The sequence below is a fragment of the Nilaparvata lugens genome, chromosome 1 (genome assembly GCF_014356525.2).
Source record: "Nilaparvata lugens isolate BPH chromosome 1, ASM1435652v1, whole genome shotgun sequence".
NCBI classification, from domain to species: Eukaryota; Metazoa; Arthropoda; class Insecta; order Hemiptera; family Delphacidae; genus Nilaparvata; species Nilaparvata lugens.
This window is the reverse complement of record NC_052504.1, coordinates 27757089-27773430: the sequence shown is the minus strand read 5'-3', so window position 1 is coordinate 27773430 and position 16342 is coordinate 27757089. Positions and strand designations below refer to the sequence as shown.

Sequence of the window (16342 nt, the reverse complement as noted above, 5' to 3'; positions counted from 1 at the left end):
CCATAAATATTTAATTGAATTGGTGGTGCTGGAAAATCAACTGCCGTCTCAACAAAAACTATCTCGCAAATATTGAGTCTAATAAGTTTTAATAAAATGTAAGCAAAAACACAGTTTGGCAATTGATGTTTTTTTTAATATTAAGTATTTATTTCTGCCTTGAATAAATTCAATACATTAAGTCTACATTCTTTCAAGTGAAAATTATTATGAAGCATAAATTACTAGCCTCATTATTAAAAAAAATCTACAAATAATCACCAATAATATTCTTCACAATGATAAATCTTAGTATAGCCAATTAGAAAGAAACCGTTCACTTATTATAAACTATAAACTTAAATATTACGGCCATATCTTATAAAATAGTGTTAGCTTAATCAATCTAGCAAAGATCCAAGCCAAGCTTTCAGATTAATAAGATATTGTTACATAATGTACAGGCTTAAAATATTAAATAGCCTACATGACTTATATAACAAAGAGTTACTTATAACCAGTTCCTTTAACCTATTAAATGAAATGAGGGTATAATTCGGTTAGTATGGTTGATAGTAGCAAATCATAAGCAAAGTTACATTCATAGTCTCTAATCAAAATCCTATATTATTACCATAAATCACACATAACATTTAAAACTTACAACGCTGGCTTCTTTTTCTTTGCATTACCATGGGCTCTCAACATTGCTCAAAATTATATAAAGAACTCAATTACGTACATTGATTCAAAGAATAGAGCTTTTTGAATGTAAAACAATATAATTTATTAAGATTTGCAATAAACTATTGATTTATCATAAATCTCTGAATCATAACCTAGCCATAAAGTAATACAATACTGACGGTTCACAAGATGCCTCTCCCATAGGCTAAACTTTGGAAAATCGACTAGGATAATATAATATCAGAACTATTGTAATGTATTCATTGTAATATGGATAGTAAACAGTGTAATTTGCTAAAACTAGAATAATAAACAATCGACTACCGTACAAAAGTAGCAGACGGCCGATTTGATAGAAAGTGTGGTTAGGTTATCTTCAAGATAACTCTTGATCAGCTGATTTGAAGGAGATGCCGATCATGGTAGCCAACTTTAATGAGAACAAAGAAATGAACCGGACCAACGTTGGTTGTTGGATGATATAAATTTATAATACGTCTATTAGAGAGTACTAGTTATACATTTCATAATATTATTATCTGTTGAATAACTATAAATAACGAAAGATATGAGAAAAGCCAAATGTTAAGTGATGTTTTGTTCAACAGCCTGGGAGCCCGGGAAAATCAAATGCAAGGCAAGTTTAAATTTTAATAAATCGTTACTATTAAAATCTGAAACCTTAAAAATATGTCAACAGTTCAAAGTTTGCAAAAACCACCAAAGAGATTTTTAGTATTTTTTCAATAAGTGAAAAATATGATATAATATAGATAAATGAGACATTAGGTATTAGTCTTTGATAAGAAGAAGGGGATTGCAACTAATTTATTCTTTCTAATAGAATGATATGCAGTATGCAGTAGTTTTTTGTTTTATTAATAGCTAACATGAGATTCCATAACACAACAGAAGAGGCTATATTCAGGAGTGCCCACCCCTCAAACCAATAAACGCACCCAACCCCCCTAAATTAAAAAAACCCTGTTTTCTTCCCCCCCCCACTAACAATTTCAAGGACGTAGTCTGCGTCCAACCCCCTCCTTGTGGGTCCCCATGCTATATTTTTGAACAATGGTCAGATATTATATAGGTTATTCTTGGACAGCTTTGCATACAGAGCAAAGGTCATGAGGTTTTTAATGTGTATCATTCACCATTCGGATCACTCTATATTATCTCTATCATTCCATATTCATATTGCCTTTGACAACAGGAGATGTTTACAAGCAGGAAACAAATCATAAATCTCAGATCTAACAAAAGTGAATAGCGTGGGCGTGCAAGTTGGAAAGGAAAGGTTGACATTGTGCGGCGGCGAGGAGCAGGAGCTTCCATATCAAGGAAGAGCACGATAAAAGTTCTGTACACAGGAGACTGTGTGTATCCACAAGGCATCTCAAGGTAAACGTCAAGGTGATGGCCTCAATAGGCGGTGCTGTGAATGCGACATTTCAAAGTGAAAGTGACAAAGCGATGAGTTCAACTGATAGCATTGGTCTGGTCGCTGTCTTGGACTCGCGAATGGTCAGCGGAGCGAAAGGGCGCACACCACACTATTCAGCAGGAGTAAGCAGTCACTAGTACACTAGTAATCAGTCTATTTGCACCTAGTTCAAACAAAACACATTAAATTCATTGACAGACATGTTCAGTGGAAGGTCAAGTACTCAACGACTGTGGCAATGAGAAGATCTGAAGGCAATAAAGAAATTATTTATTCAGTATAGCACATAATGCAGGTCATTTTGCTAAATAATAACTCATAGATCCTCTGATGCTTTGGTAAGGTATAATTTAAATATATAATTGAAAATATTTATCTACAATCAGATTCGTTTAACATCTCTGTAGATATGTATGATGTACTTTGGTGAATAAATAAAATAACTGAATATGAGTAGTTTTGAATCGTTTTTCGAAACTTGAATAAGTTTTTCAATAATTGATATTTGCAGGAAAAAATTCTCAATTACCAATACCGTGAGAAATAATATTTATTCTAAAAATTCCATTTATTTATCTGTTAACTAAAGTAATCTGTTTGGAAAGTTTCAACTTTTTTCGCTCATATCTCCAAAAGTATTAACAAACATTTTTTCTCCTGGAAATCATTTAAATTTTAATAAATCGATACTATTAAAATCTGAAACCTTTAAAATATGTCAACAGTTCAAAGTTTGCAAAAACCTTACGCACAGCCTTAATTCATGCCAGCTCGAGTAGTGAGTAGTGCAATATTTAATGCAATGTTTTATTGTGGAAGTTTTGTTTTTGAACTAAGATAAGAAGGCATTCTTTTGATAAGAAGGCATTTGAATAGAGATTGAAAAGCTAAAGAAAACCCCGTTCAATGGAATTGGAAAGAAAAATTAATTTTTGTGAAGGCCTCAACTCAACCAAAGCATGAATAATTCAAGACAATAGAAAGCTTGATAATGAATGAGCCACATCATTAATGGTTCTCGTTCGCGTTCATCATACCCTTTCAATCATTTAATGTTTTAAATTTTATTAATGTTGAAAATATTCCAATTGAATAGAATTTCATGTATATTAAACTTTCACACATACGCATTTGTTCAATATAAAATTTTGTGTGAATAAAATTTCTTCAATGGATCCAAGCTGTAACAAATAGATTTGAATCTTCAGTTTAATATTTGATACGATTTCAAGTAATTCAGTGGACTTGAAATGAATTGTTCAAGTTTATTCTATTAAGGAATAATGAAACATGAACACTACATAAATTTAAAGCATTGAAAAATTAACTAACATTAAGAGTTCCGATCTATCCATTTCAATCTCTTCGAATAATTTCCTCAAAAGTCAAAGCTTTTGGAGACGTTGTTTGAAGTATTTCCAAATATTAAATAATGTTCAAAGACTAAAGAATATTAGCAATATTAATATTGGTCTGAGTGTAATTATAATAATATTCCAATGTCATTATGTACTTAATAGGGATTGTCACTGGCAATGGACAATGAAATCTTCAAGAATAATAATTCAATCATGATGCATGATTTAAAATGATGACTGATTCTCTAAGAACCTTGAGCTGATTAACAGAGAACTGGAGATCTGATTGTTCGTAATTTACTTAGCCTATATATAAAATATGTGATGAAATTGTTCAGATCTACTATTTACCTAAATATAAGCAAGAGTTCACTATTGTTCTCATTGGACAGAGAGCATTAATTAGAAAAGAAACACTGAACTATAAATATTAGTAAAAGACTTCTCCAAACCAAATATTCGATCACTCTAACAACTCTGGTGGCAATTTCAGGAAGTGTAGTTGAAGAATAATTTTAAGTTTTTATGGATGTTATCATTATCAAGAGTTAGGAATACACAAACTCATGAGCATTACTTTCAAATTTGTGGGATTCGAAACGAATTAATTGAGAATAGTCTATTTTAGAGCTGATAAAAGTAGGGCATCGTTCGAATTTTCAGACAAGGCTATCATATTAAGAAATTGATGATTCGGCATGAAGGAGAGAATTGTTAAGTGGATAAATAGAACAAAATAATATATTTTTTCTCATATCCCTCTTCATTTCCCCTTCAACACAAAGAATACAACTCTACTGGATCAGAAAAGTGGGATGATGAAGGTTGGAGGATAATATTTGTCAATTATTTAGTTTTCAAAACTATCATCCAGAAGTCCTGGATGAGGTTTAATTGTTCGGCAGCTACATGAGATATTCGATACAGCCTCATTTCAAATTAGGTTTCTAGATCAAAGTATATATTATAGTATATTTATTGTCCATTGATTTTTTGGAAGTTGAATCTCTATTTTCATAGATTTTTAGAAGATGGCCGTATATTAAAACAGTGCTATAGTAGAATTGACAAACTCAACCACGTTGATTTGAAATTTTGAAAATATGACATGCTGAGTTGTGTGATCAATCAAATTTGATTATTCGAGTTCTGCATATTTCCTATTCAACACTTGTATGGTATTATATTGCATTAATTGCTCGTGTTTTACAAGCTTTCAACCGATTCAAAATAGCTTCAGCATTATTTCATTCCACTTGAGAGTGTATAAAATTACTGGGAAGCACACAAAAAGATTGCACAACCTAGGATGTACAGTAAAAATTTGCAAGATAAATATGCAAATCGACATTATATGAAGATGTTGTACAGAAGAAATAAAATCATAAAAACTGCATGCACAGTTTCCAGATTGGAGAGAGATCCCATTTTTATCCACATATTGATAAACACGAAAGATTCTTCCGCATATGAGTGCTCAAATTGTGAACCAGCTTTGAATATCGATGGAGTTTAAGAGAGTAATTTATTTGATGAAAAACGATTTGACCGACCGGTATCTGAGGTCCTGTTCATCAACAAGGCTGTGGCACCTCCAGAGCGGTGGGTTGTTGTTGCCTTCATGCTGCATTGTGATGCTGTAACTTCCACCACGTCCGGGTCTCCACAGCTGATTCAGCTGATCAACTAACACTGCAACTGATGACCACCTCTGGCGCTCCAAACACCTACTGTGACACTGTCTGAGAGCGCCACAGATGACACACACAAACCAGAGACTTGATACGCCATCACCCACCACTTGATACGCAAGAAGAATAATTACGACGACGTCTCCTTTCACTTTCCTACAACGAAGACGACCTATCTGTTTACGTTCTCACCTAGCGCTGGCTGCCAAGGACATGCCCTAAAGCGGATCATGCCAACTGTAATATTTCACAGATTGAAATCTGAAGAGACATTCTATAGTGAGATTCGCAACAAACTGTCAGCATTGTTTGAATGAAAAATGTTGCAGTTATTGACAAAGAATGCTGTTCAAAGTGAATATTACAGTATAAAGTGTGAATTTACTATGAATTTATTATTCGTTTCCGGAGTGATTTCTATGCAGTGAGAATCAGTGTCCAGGAAATAGAAATAATGAGAGTTAAAAAAATTGGTGAAGTGCATAAGGACAGGGATTAGCTTATAAAATATGAGAAAATGAGAGGTATTTGCTTAAACTTACATTAGCAAGAAGATGGAGATGGGGCAATTGGACATTTGCGACCAGCTCGAAAAAATGACACTACTTGGTACCAACTGTGCTGTTTCTATCTGCAAGGTAGCCGTATAGTCGGGCCTTCCGACACCTTCCTCCCTAATCCCTGATCCTAGCAGAAGAATGACTGACGCTATGCAATTATTTCTATCCAAGATGAGATCTAAACGAATATGAAACATTCACTGATATTTCAAGATGTAAGAGCTGAAAATTTGAATTGCTATCATAAGAAGGATGACTACAATTGAGAATTTTTAGCAAAATCTCACATGAATAATATTTCTATTGTATAGAAAAATCACGACTGAAGGATAGCTTCCGAAAAATCTTCTGATCGGATAGAATAGATGATTAGATGCTGTTTAATTCCCTAGCTTTCGAAAGTAGCATTGATTAGAGTGTGAATAATATCAGTATACCCTGGATTGGAATCATAATTTAGAATTCCTCGGTATATAAATTAATTGCTTGTATTATACCAAGAGTATTGTATCTATTCTTTGTAACAGGAGTTTCCTCTTCATAAATACATTTTCAAAGAGCGTTCTTCAGACATTATCGCAGAAAAGAGAACAGTTTATTTACTCCGTGACATTATAAAGGAGAAAACCAGATACTCATTATCTCAGCACACTGCATGCTGCATCTTCAGTGGTTTGTGATTGGGAAGATCAAGTTGATCCATTTGCTTATTTGCATAATCATTTTCGCGGTATTTTTTAAAAAGATATAATTCTCTCGTTCATGCATGAGAGAATGATGAAAAGTTCAAGCATCAAGAAGATGGATGAGTGCTGATACTCTTGTAGCAGACAAATAGCTTTCAGAAATAGGGAGAATGATCACACAAAATAAGATTAAATCTATTCATGAAGTTTGAAATGGACGAATACGTTTTCAAATATACCACCCTAAAACTGCGAATGCCAATAAAGTTTTGCAGTATGCATCATCCCTGTCCATTCCTCTTTCCAGTCAGAGATTTTTCAATTTGTTGATAATAATTACAAATTAAATTTCACTTTTTTTATCAAGTCATCTACATTCTACATCGTCTGATGATGCAACATTTTTAGGAATAAGTCAATCAATGTCAATAGCGTGTGAATTGCTGGCTAAGAACTGATGCCACATGCCGAGGTTCTCAGGTCGCACCTGATCAATTTTCAGGACCTCTGACATTACCTAGCGACATTTCTTAGGCAGCTGGGACCCATGATAAACGTTCAACTGGAGATAATCTTTTGCTAAACACTTTTATAACTGATTTGATAGAATACAATAGAGCAATGAAATTGGGAATCAGTGAATAATAATGAGTAGTATCAAATTCAGAAGACAATATTAAGATAGAATCCATCCAAACAAGTTTAACGAACTTGGAGTTAACATACTAAGCTCTTCACGAATACGATAATTATTATTTATCCATGCTTCATTTATTCTGTATTTCAGACTTTCAAGTTTAAATCGAATGTGTAATACTCGAAAAATGTCGAGAGTCATCTTGCAAAAGCATTGAAGAGCTTGCACTGAGCAATGAGCAAGCGAGTGCGTGCGACCGGTAACCTTGTGTTGTCGGCTTTATCCTTATTATTTTACCTGTCGCGCCTGAATTATAAGAGACAGAAGCGCCGTGAGATTGCGATCTCTTTCTGAGAGAGATCACTTGCTTCCGTATAATCCCCTCCATCATCATATAACCTGCAGCAAGGCCATCACTACTCACCTTAAGTATATACAGTACATTATACTCTTAGCTGTACTATGTGCATTTCTTTATCTAAATTGACTGGCTTTTGAGTAAACAGAAAAGAGGGCTAAATGAATGACCTACTTTTATAGACTGACATGACAAACGAAACGCAACAGAAGTTATACTTCTTTTTAGACATTCTTCAAACCCATGAAGAATTTACAGACTCCCACAGACTTTTAAAAATTGATATAAAATGTAGGGTGTTCATGTTTTTGGGACATTTTTAGAGGATGATATCATCGGTTTCAGGAAATCCTATAAATTCAAGTTGAGAAGGTAGATTACATGAATATTCCTTGATCATTTCTAGGTATTTGGTAAACTGTGGTTAGCTTATGCTAAGAAGTATTACTTTGAAATTGATTATTCATTCGACATTTATTACTTTGAAATTTATTATTCATTCGACATTTTCTAGGAGAAACATTATTCCATAATGTTTGTGGTTCTGAATTAACTTACTGAGAATTGGAGAATTATGATACGTTGCAGAAGTCAAGGATTAATCGAATTCCTTTTACATGTGACACGGGCTGGTTGGTGTTTGGGGATGTGCTATTATAACTTGCAACCTTGCCATACCTAACAACAAATTGACAGACTTTCCATTACATTTTGGAGAATTATTTTCCATTATATTTTGATTGAATGACGTTTTTGGAACATCATCTCGGCTCAAGATGTAGGCCTACATGATTTGTTAAACTTATAACAGCTAGTTCAAGATATTAGAGTCACTATAACAAAAAGAATGTTTCAGATATTCGTATTAAATTGTCTCCAGTTTATTACAAAAATAAAGTAGTATAGTGAACTCATTACTGCACATCATATAATCAGTATCTACATGTAGTAATTGGGTGAGGGACAATTCAAATACTGAGCGTTTCCTTGGTCCTCGAGACAGAATGCAAAATATAACATCAAAAAGATGAAGAATGATGGCAAAATGCAATGGCCTCATATTTCATTGTTGTGGATGACCTAGTTTGAGGCGCCACCTGAACCCGATACGTACTTTCAAACATCCAATTTGTTTACTGCAGACTTTCAATAAACGGTGCGAGCTCTCACATGGAACACTTTGTTCCCCATTATCACGGTTCCCATAAAAAATTCCTAAGGAGAAGGCCAGAAGGTCAAAGGGCTCTTGGATAAAAGAACGTTTAGCACGTAATAAGAAATAAATGCGAATGAAAGAAATATTATTTGCTGCTAAGGGTGATTATTAGTAACGAGAAATACTGTCGTTTTCAATCAAATATTAAAAACCCTTCATTCTGCAAATTTTTCAATTTTCAATAAAGTAAATACCACCATTTCCCAAAATCAATATAATTTCTCCCGAGATCTAAACATTCTTTTCTTATTAAATCGCTTAAAAATAATCGATATTAATCTGATAATGAGTTGAGAAAAATGAATTGCACTAGAAAACCGCGATAAAGTCAGACTTTTGATGAAAAATTGTAATGTATCAATTTGAATTTCAGTTTTTAGGACTTCACCGCGGTCAATAGACTGCGGAATTGTCAAATAGCACTCTAGAGATGAATAGGCTACATAGTTTTATCTATATGATAAGATACTGGAAATTAAAAATAATTATCAAGTTCCTCACCAACATATGGAACCAATTTTTGATGGCAATAGAGCTCGCAACTGATGGAAACTGTATGAAATACTCTTCGCTTGTAACAGGAAAAAGCACAGACCTGAGCGAGCTCTGGCCGAAATGGCAGTGCAGCACCGCCGTGCACTAAGTACTGATAACTAGCGAAGGCGAGCAATTCGAAGTAGCACTAGGCTAACGCCGGCGCACTTATAACACTGGACACTGACGACCAAACATCAAACAGTCACTGACACCACAATCAAGTGCGACTCAAATACGAATCGATCTCCAATACTGGAAGAAAATGTGCCACAACACCTCCACCGTGGTTATCTGTTGATTAATTAATCAATGTGTTAAGAATACAACACAGAGGAAAACCTCCCTTTGCTGGATTCGCTCACATTTTTTGGTGGCCGAATCATAGACTACTTATTGTTTCTTGGGAAAGCGACTGTTCAAAACGACTGTCTTTTTTTCTTGAGAAAGCGACAAATGAAAATCACTCAATCAATTAAGAGCGAATGCAGTTTGATTATTGTAACCAATTTTGTGAAATAAGGATACAATATTGAAAAAGAACTATAAACAATTGGAGCACAGTTTGCAATATATTTATCGGACTCATGTAGGAGTCGCTTATTAAAATGTTGGAAGGCTTAAAAATCTGTAACATTGGACTTTATTTGAATACTTATGTGTAATTCGTCTTCACTTCATGTGTAATTGTATTTAAACATTAACGAATCGATCAATTTTCAAATTGGAGTTATTCTAATTGGCATGGTACTTTTCATGCACTTTCATAGTACTCACAAAAATCTTCCTCCATAATGTAAATTAATACATCAGTAATCTATGAAGGGACTGATTGAATAAAACTAGAATAAATAGGGCATGATAGTGACACATAAAAAGATCCATAAGTTTCAAAAAGAGTGAATGCAATCGTCAATTTATACTTTTATATTAAGGGGAAAATACTGTAATGACGAAGTACAACACAAAATAATATTATTTTTCCCATTTCATCTCATTACATCTTGATAAAATTACATCACAATTTCATTACTTTTCAGGTTGACTTGTGAATCATACTATTTATCATTAGATGCCTTCATTAGTACCTTATGCATTAATCATTATGCTTGAGATGTTTCAAACCTGTATAATCATAATGTAAAACAAATAAAATGTAACTGGTTGTATTATTATTTTCAGTGGGGATATAATCATTAGTGAGATGAGCGTGCAATTATTAAAACATACAACATGTGCACGAAATTGCCTTCTCTAATGAAATGGGAAAAGAGAGATGGATGCTACGGTATATCATTAGTAAAATGATTGTTGGTTGTAATGTTGATAAAATGATACTTCATGCAACTATGTAACCTTGACAATGAACAATGTCAAGGGCAGAAAGTTATCGATCCAATTACTCTAACAATCTTACTAGTAACAAACCCTATTATTTCAGAAGCTGACCAAAATTACACCTTGTGTACATAATATAAGTGTAACGAGTTGAGTTAGGAATTCAATTTCAACTTTCTGTTAATAGATGTTTAATTAACTTGATAGTTTTATTTTCCACTACATTGATTTCGCAATATTTCTAGAATATATACTATGATGAATATGATTTTCATTCGTTGAAAAATGATGATAGAGTACTTCTCGATAAACAGCAGCAGTTCACAAGTATTGCCTTCTTTTCTAGATCGGCAACACACTCATCAGAAGTGTATTGCGAATTGCCACAAACGTGAACGAAGGCGCTATGTTAGCTTTCTAAATGAAGTACTGTACTATTATGCCTTGGTTTAGTCGAGTTATGAGTTGGTCAGTTCGACGTGGTGCAATGGAACTTATTGCTCTTATCGTTTTACACTTCATTCACATGGAATTCATGTCTATTTGAACTGTTTTTAAATGCCTATCATACATTATGATAGAGACAATATTGTATAATCAATATTTATTGATTTATCATTGTATAATCAGTCAATGTTCAAGATAAATGATTTTTTTTGTTCTAGATGCTTGAAACACAAAAAAATGTCAATTTTCTAGATTAGACGAGAAAATACAAAGTTCCGAATCATCACCTGACTTAAAACGTTTTCTTCTCCACATTTTGTTACAGTATCAACAATTTGAATATATGTCCACACAAATACGTATTCACAAAAATAAAATAACACTCACTATAATATTCAAGTTGAGGCAATGCTATTTTATGACACAACACTCATGTTTGGTTTCACCAAGCTCGGTCAAGACATTGGAACATGGTCAAGCAAGCTTCATAATTATTATTGTGCACTGGAATTATTGATAGGAACTATCACCACAAAAATCATAAGTTCCAGTACACTCGTTATAAACCGAACGTGATTTTACCATGTTCAAATGTCTTGACCGAGTTTGGTGAGAACCGTCATCAATTTATTGTGCAATATTGTTTTCAGTTTGTCAAAATTATTTGAAAATAACATCTTTGCTTCCAATTCAACTAATGTTGACAGTTTGAAGTGAAACTTATTCTCATTGCAGTAAATTTAGAGTAACCTAATTGTAATGAAACGATTGCTTACGGCCATGTTCCGCAACGTCGGAGTCGAACTGGTGGAGGGGGAGGGGAGCAGTCGGCGTCCGAGGATGACTCATTCCAGCAGAAGACGCCGCTGTCGTCGTCCTCACACCACCCGTCTAAACATTCACACACCAACACTCACCACTCATCTCTCACTCCTCGTAACCTCCACTATCTTGCTGACAGATAAATAAATATGATAGCATGGCTAATAAAGGGGCCTACCCTATTGTTGATTTCGTTAATCTCGATCGATATGCGAAGTGATTGATGTTTTATTGGCCAGATTTTTCAAGAAACATTATGAACCATATCGATGAACATTACTGGTTGGTTACTTGACTGAAGTGACACATAAAAAGTGTAGAAAATTATAATATGATTTGATATTTAAACTGTTTCCATTAAAAGCAGAGATACATCAGATCTACACCTCTCTTTGGGAAATGAGTTTTTGGAGACCTTTGTGAACCACTATGTACTCCATTTATGCTTCCAATCTAGTACTTGATATAATACTGCAGCTACTACTTGATAGCACAGCAGCCACATACCTTTCAAATGCCGACTTCAACAAAATCAATTCGAAATTCTCAAGCAATTGTAATGAAATTCCATTAGAATTCTCATTTATCAATCTAATATTATGATGAGAAATCACCAGTAGGCCTACTGAAGTAGGCCGAATCATTGACATGTGATTTGACAATGCACATTTCACATCCGCATAATTGGAGAACAATGATCGAATGAAGTCGGACAATTAATTAATCTTGTTTCTACATTAAGCTTGTATATGGAATCAGTTACAGGGTCAGGTCTATTTCCTTAATGCAAAATACTATTGTAGTCATTGATCTCAACAAGTTAACCTCATATCATGACTTGATTAATAGATTTAGGCTAGCCATAATTCAGCGTTATTGAGAAGAGATGGAATTAAATGAAAATATCCTTTATAAGGTAAAGAGTTAAGAAAAATAGAATAAAAGAAAATTGGAAGTTTGAAGACAGTTTTCTCAAAGTTTCTTTAATTTGCCGTACTCTTACAATCAAACGGAAATAAGATTTGTTGAATGTTCATTTGAATGAACGGATGAATAATCTGTGGGAGGATGAACGATGATCTATGCTTTTCTTCAAAGATAAACCTCTTGAAAGAATCTTTCCAAATTTTTCATCTGGCTGTGGATGAAGATATCGAGTTTTAGCAGTCTATTCAGAATATTGGTCACTTTATAAATTAAGAATCTGTCAGCAGGATAGTGAATTCACGATGTGGTAGATTCAACTTCAGTCCGATAATCAAGACATTCAGTGGTTGTAAACAAACCCTATCTTGAACTTCTTTGGGAAAGATATTTCACGTTCATTTTGACTATTTGGATGCTTTCTCACTGTAACTTTAATGGAAATTTTGGAAAGTGGATAGTTTTCAGTTGTTTTGTCAGGTTTTGCCATTAAAACGTTTTAAATTTATAACATCACGCAAGAATGATCCTCAAGTAAACTTGATCAATAAGTACAGTTGATTACTGCAAGTATAAAATTAAGTAAACAACTGAAAAAATAAGTAGCCTGGGTACTAATGAGAGTGCTGAGAAAGTGAGGAAGCACTTCAAGTGTTCTAGTGGTCATGCAAGTACTTATTGCCACTGTTTGACATTTGAAAAACTCATTAATCATTTCAAATCAGCTCAACAGTAGATTTAACATTGCTTTTGAAAGGGAAATTCAGGTGCCATTCAACTGAGTCTTCAGGCTCTGATGAAATTCAAATGTACCAATGCATCAACAGCATAAACTTGAAAATGATCTCAAATTACTTCATTTTTCAATAGCTGTTTTTTTCTCAAATTGTACATTTCGAATAGTATCTTTTAAAAAATTAAATTTCCTGAAATTGAAATTCGAACTATATTCTATCTAGAATATATGGCCAATATCTAAATTATGGCCATAATATCTTCCATCATCAATATTTCAGTCTTAATGCGGAGTAAATTTTTTTTTTAATAATTCATCCTCTCAAAATTTTTAAATATAGTGATGAATTTTACAATTTCTGTCAAATTACTTCAAACCATTCAGTCCAGCCCAAGTATAAATTCATTGATTCATTCCAGCCCAATCTATTTGAAGTCAATCTAATCCTACGAGGAAATAGAAGGAATAAGAGCTCCAAATTGTCGTCTTTCACTTCAAACTCCCGCATTTATAAAAGCTATGAAAATAGGCTATTTATTAGCAACCAAAATAAAAAAACGCACCTAAATTTGAAATCCCAACTGGAAAGATAAAGAGTGTAACAATTTACACAAGGGCTGGATCAAAACACAGGGTTTGTTTACAAACATTCTCTTGAGAGGCTTGACGAAAGAACTGATGGATGATTGAAGTGAGAGGGAGGGAGCACTCACCTCTGCGTCGCCAACGTGACTGTCTCAGGCGACCGCCCTCACTGCACATCGCGCACTATTATTTCAATCACTTTAACACAGTAGCACACAGTATGCAAATATCGTGACCAAACTAGGAAGCGCCGCAAAATGTAGCCTGAGGTCAGTACACTCCAATTAGCGGGATAGTATTCGCGAAACAGCCGAATCGCGTGCAGCCGCAGCAAAAGAGGCCGAGAGAAAACGCGCGCGGATGTGTGTGTGTGCGTGAGTCACATTCACATTGATTTGCGCGTTCGCCAACGCCGCGACGGCGATCTGCTCTCTCACTCTGTCACTCGGCAGTGGCGTCTGGCGTCCCAGCAATGACTGACGCGCCACTCAAATCTCAAACACAGTCCGGCCACTCTACAAGTTTCCCACTCCACTCGTGTTTACCTGCTGGCTGTGTAACGTCCCCCATTCACACGTTCTTGACATACGATACACCAGTGTACAGTAGTTATGTAGACAGTACATTGTACAAATAGTACAGAGTACATCATCGTTGGTGAGCTACCCTGAACAGCAATATTGTGTCATAATAATAATAATGAGTAGTATCTATTGATAAGGTGATTATCCAAGAGAAATTCAAGATCACGGTATGTTGTAGGAGATTCAATTTATTTCAAATAGAACTGTATTTATTTCCTCTTACAATGGTTTGATGCTCAGCGAAGAAAAATTAATGGAATTAAATCCTCGAAATTTCCAAGTAAAATTAGCCAAACACTGTATCTTGTAGCTATAAATGATTGAGTTTTTATTGTTTAATGCAGCTAGGAACTAAACAGTTCTGAAATATATTCTGTTACTAAATGTAGCAATTTGGATTATCATCATTTGCTAATGGGTAAAGAGCTTACATATGATTCATCCTGAAAAACTACCCTAGTTCATGCTATCGAGTCTTAAATCCTGTTTCTGAAATCCTGGGTCAACCTCGAACCAATGAGATCCAACACAATGAGAGATCCTACTACTTATTATGGTGGAATATTTTTTAAATTATAGTATTCTGGTAAAAGTGACTTTGAATGATTGATCAGTGAGTTGAAATATGTATTGACGCAAGTTGGACCAACATCCTATTGCTCCCCTCCCTTGATCGCCCGGCCCGGCTAGGCCAGAAGACTTCATCCAATGCGAGACAGTTCAACTACCAATCGGCATTCAACACAAGTTGTTGGTATTCCGTAATGCGTGTCCCAACGAAATGGAATCGACCGATTTCTCAACCAATTCACTAACAGGTGCAATTCATGGCCTCGATTACAGAACAACGCAAGAAGCAACAGCATGCTCGTACTGCAACGGCTAATACCACTAAGTTTTCTGTTCATTCGCTGTCAGTCATTCTCATGGGTGGAATCAATTTACTAATTACTGTGCTTTCTCATTATTTATAGTAGAGTAGAGAAAAAACGTGAAGGCGTATCATCAAACTGTATGATAGAGTAATATTGTGAAGCCAAGTTATATCTAAACTTCAATAACTAAGATACATCAAATTGTAAAAATCAACCTGGATTTCGGATCTATCAAGAAAATAATCCTGAACTATCAGATTGAGATTAGAAGGATAAGATGTTTAGTAAAGCTTGTTTTGTATCTTAGAACAGGAGTGTTCGAATACATCCTATTCAACAGGTCGAATCTGGGGGTCAAATGTTTATATTTTCATGATAAAGATTGAAAAAAAGAAAAAGAACAAATTTAGAAACCAAAATATCCGTTTTGAGAGGGAAAAAATGTTCCCCTCAATTTAAATGTAACTTTTACGTACTATCCGTACTCTTGAGAAAGGCTGGAATAAAAAGAGTTCAGTATATCCTATTATATTAAGCGAGCAATTTCTGTATATCTGTTTATATTTTTATAAGTGGTTATTTTTATATCTTGTTATTTATGTTCTACGGATCTCGAAAACGACTCTAACGAATTTCACGAAATTTGGAACATAGTAGGTTTATGGTATAAAATCCGATTGGACTAAGTCTCATCCTTGGGAAAACTGGCTGAACTACATTAAAAGGATAATTCATCCTTGGCTGAAACAGCTGAGACTTTCGTCGTCTGTGGATGGTAAAAAGTGAGCGAGTGATTCTGTGGAAAATCAAAATATCGCATCCTCAAAATTCATAAGCTGACGTATAGCCAGCTGTAAAATATGAACAAGATCATTTGA

General features: G+C 34.4%; 1 protein-coding gene across 21 annotated transcripts in view; it reads right to left on the bottom strand.

Annotated features, from left to right (window-relative positions):
- LOC111050628 (NAD kinase) overlaps positions 1 to 16342 on the bottom strand; it is a 97303-nt gene that overhangs the window by 23407 nt on the left and 57554 nt on the right. For 2 of the 21 annotated variants that reach the window (XM_039424274.1, XM_039424286.1), the window contains exons 1-2: positions 14134 to 14483; positions 11715 to 11829 (exon numbers count right to left, since the gene is read on the bottom strand). The exons of 9 other annotated variants lie outside the window; for them this stretch is intronic. In XM_039424274.1, the coding sequence (XP_039280208.1) occupies positions 11715 to 11829; positions 14134 to 14182 (164 nt within the window). In that variant the 5' untranslated portion in view covers positions 14183 to 14483. Of the gene's footprint in view, positions 1 to 643; positions 1061 to 5024; positions 5276 to 9120; positions 9256 to 11714; positions 11889 to 14133; positions 14491 to 16342 lie in introns of those variants that run through there. 10 more of the 21 variants (XM_039424381.1, XM_039424355.1, XM_039424347.1 and 7 more) reach the window with 10 other exon arrangements.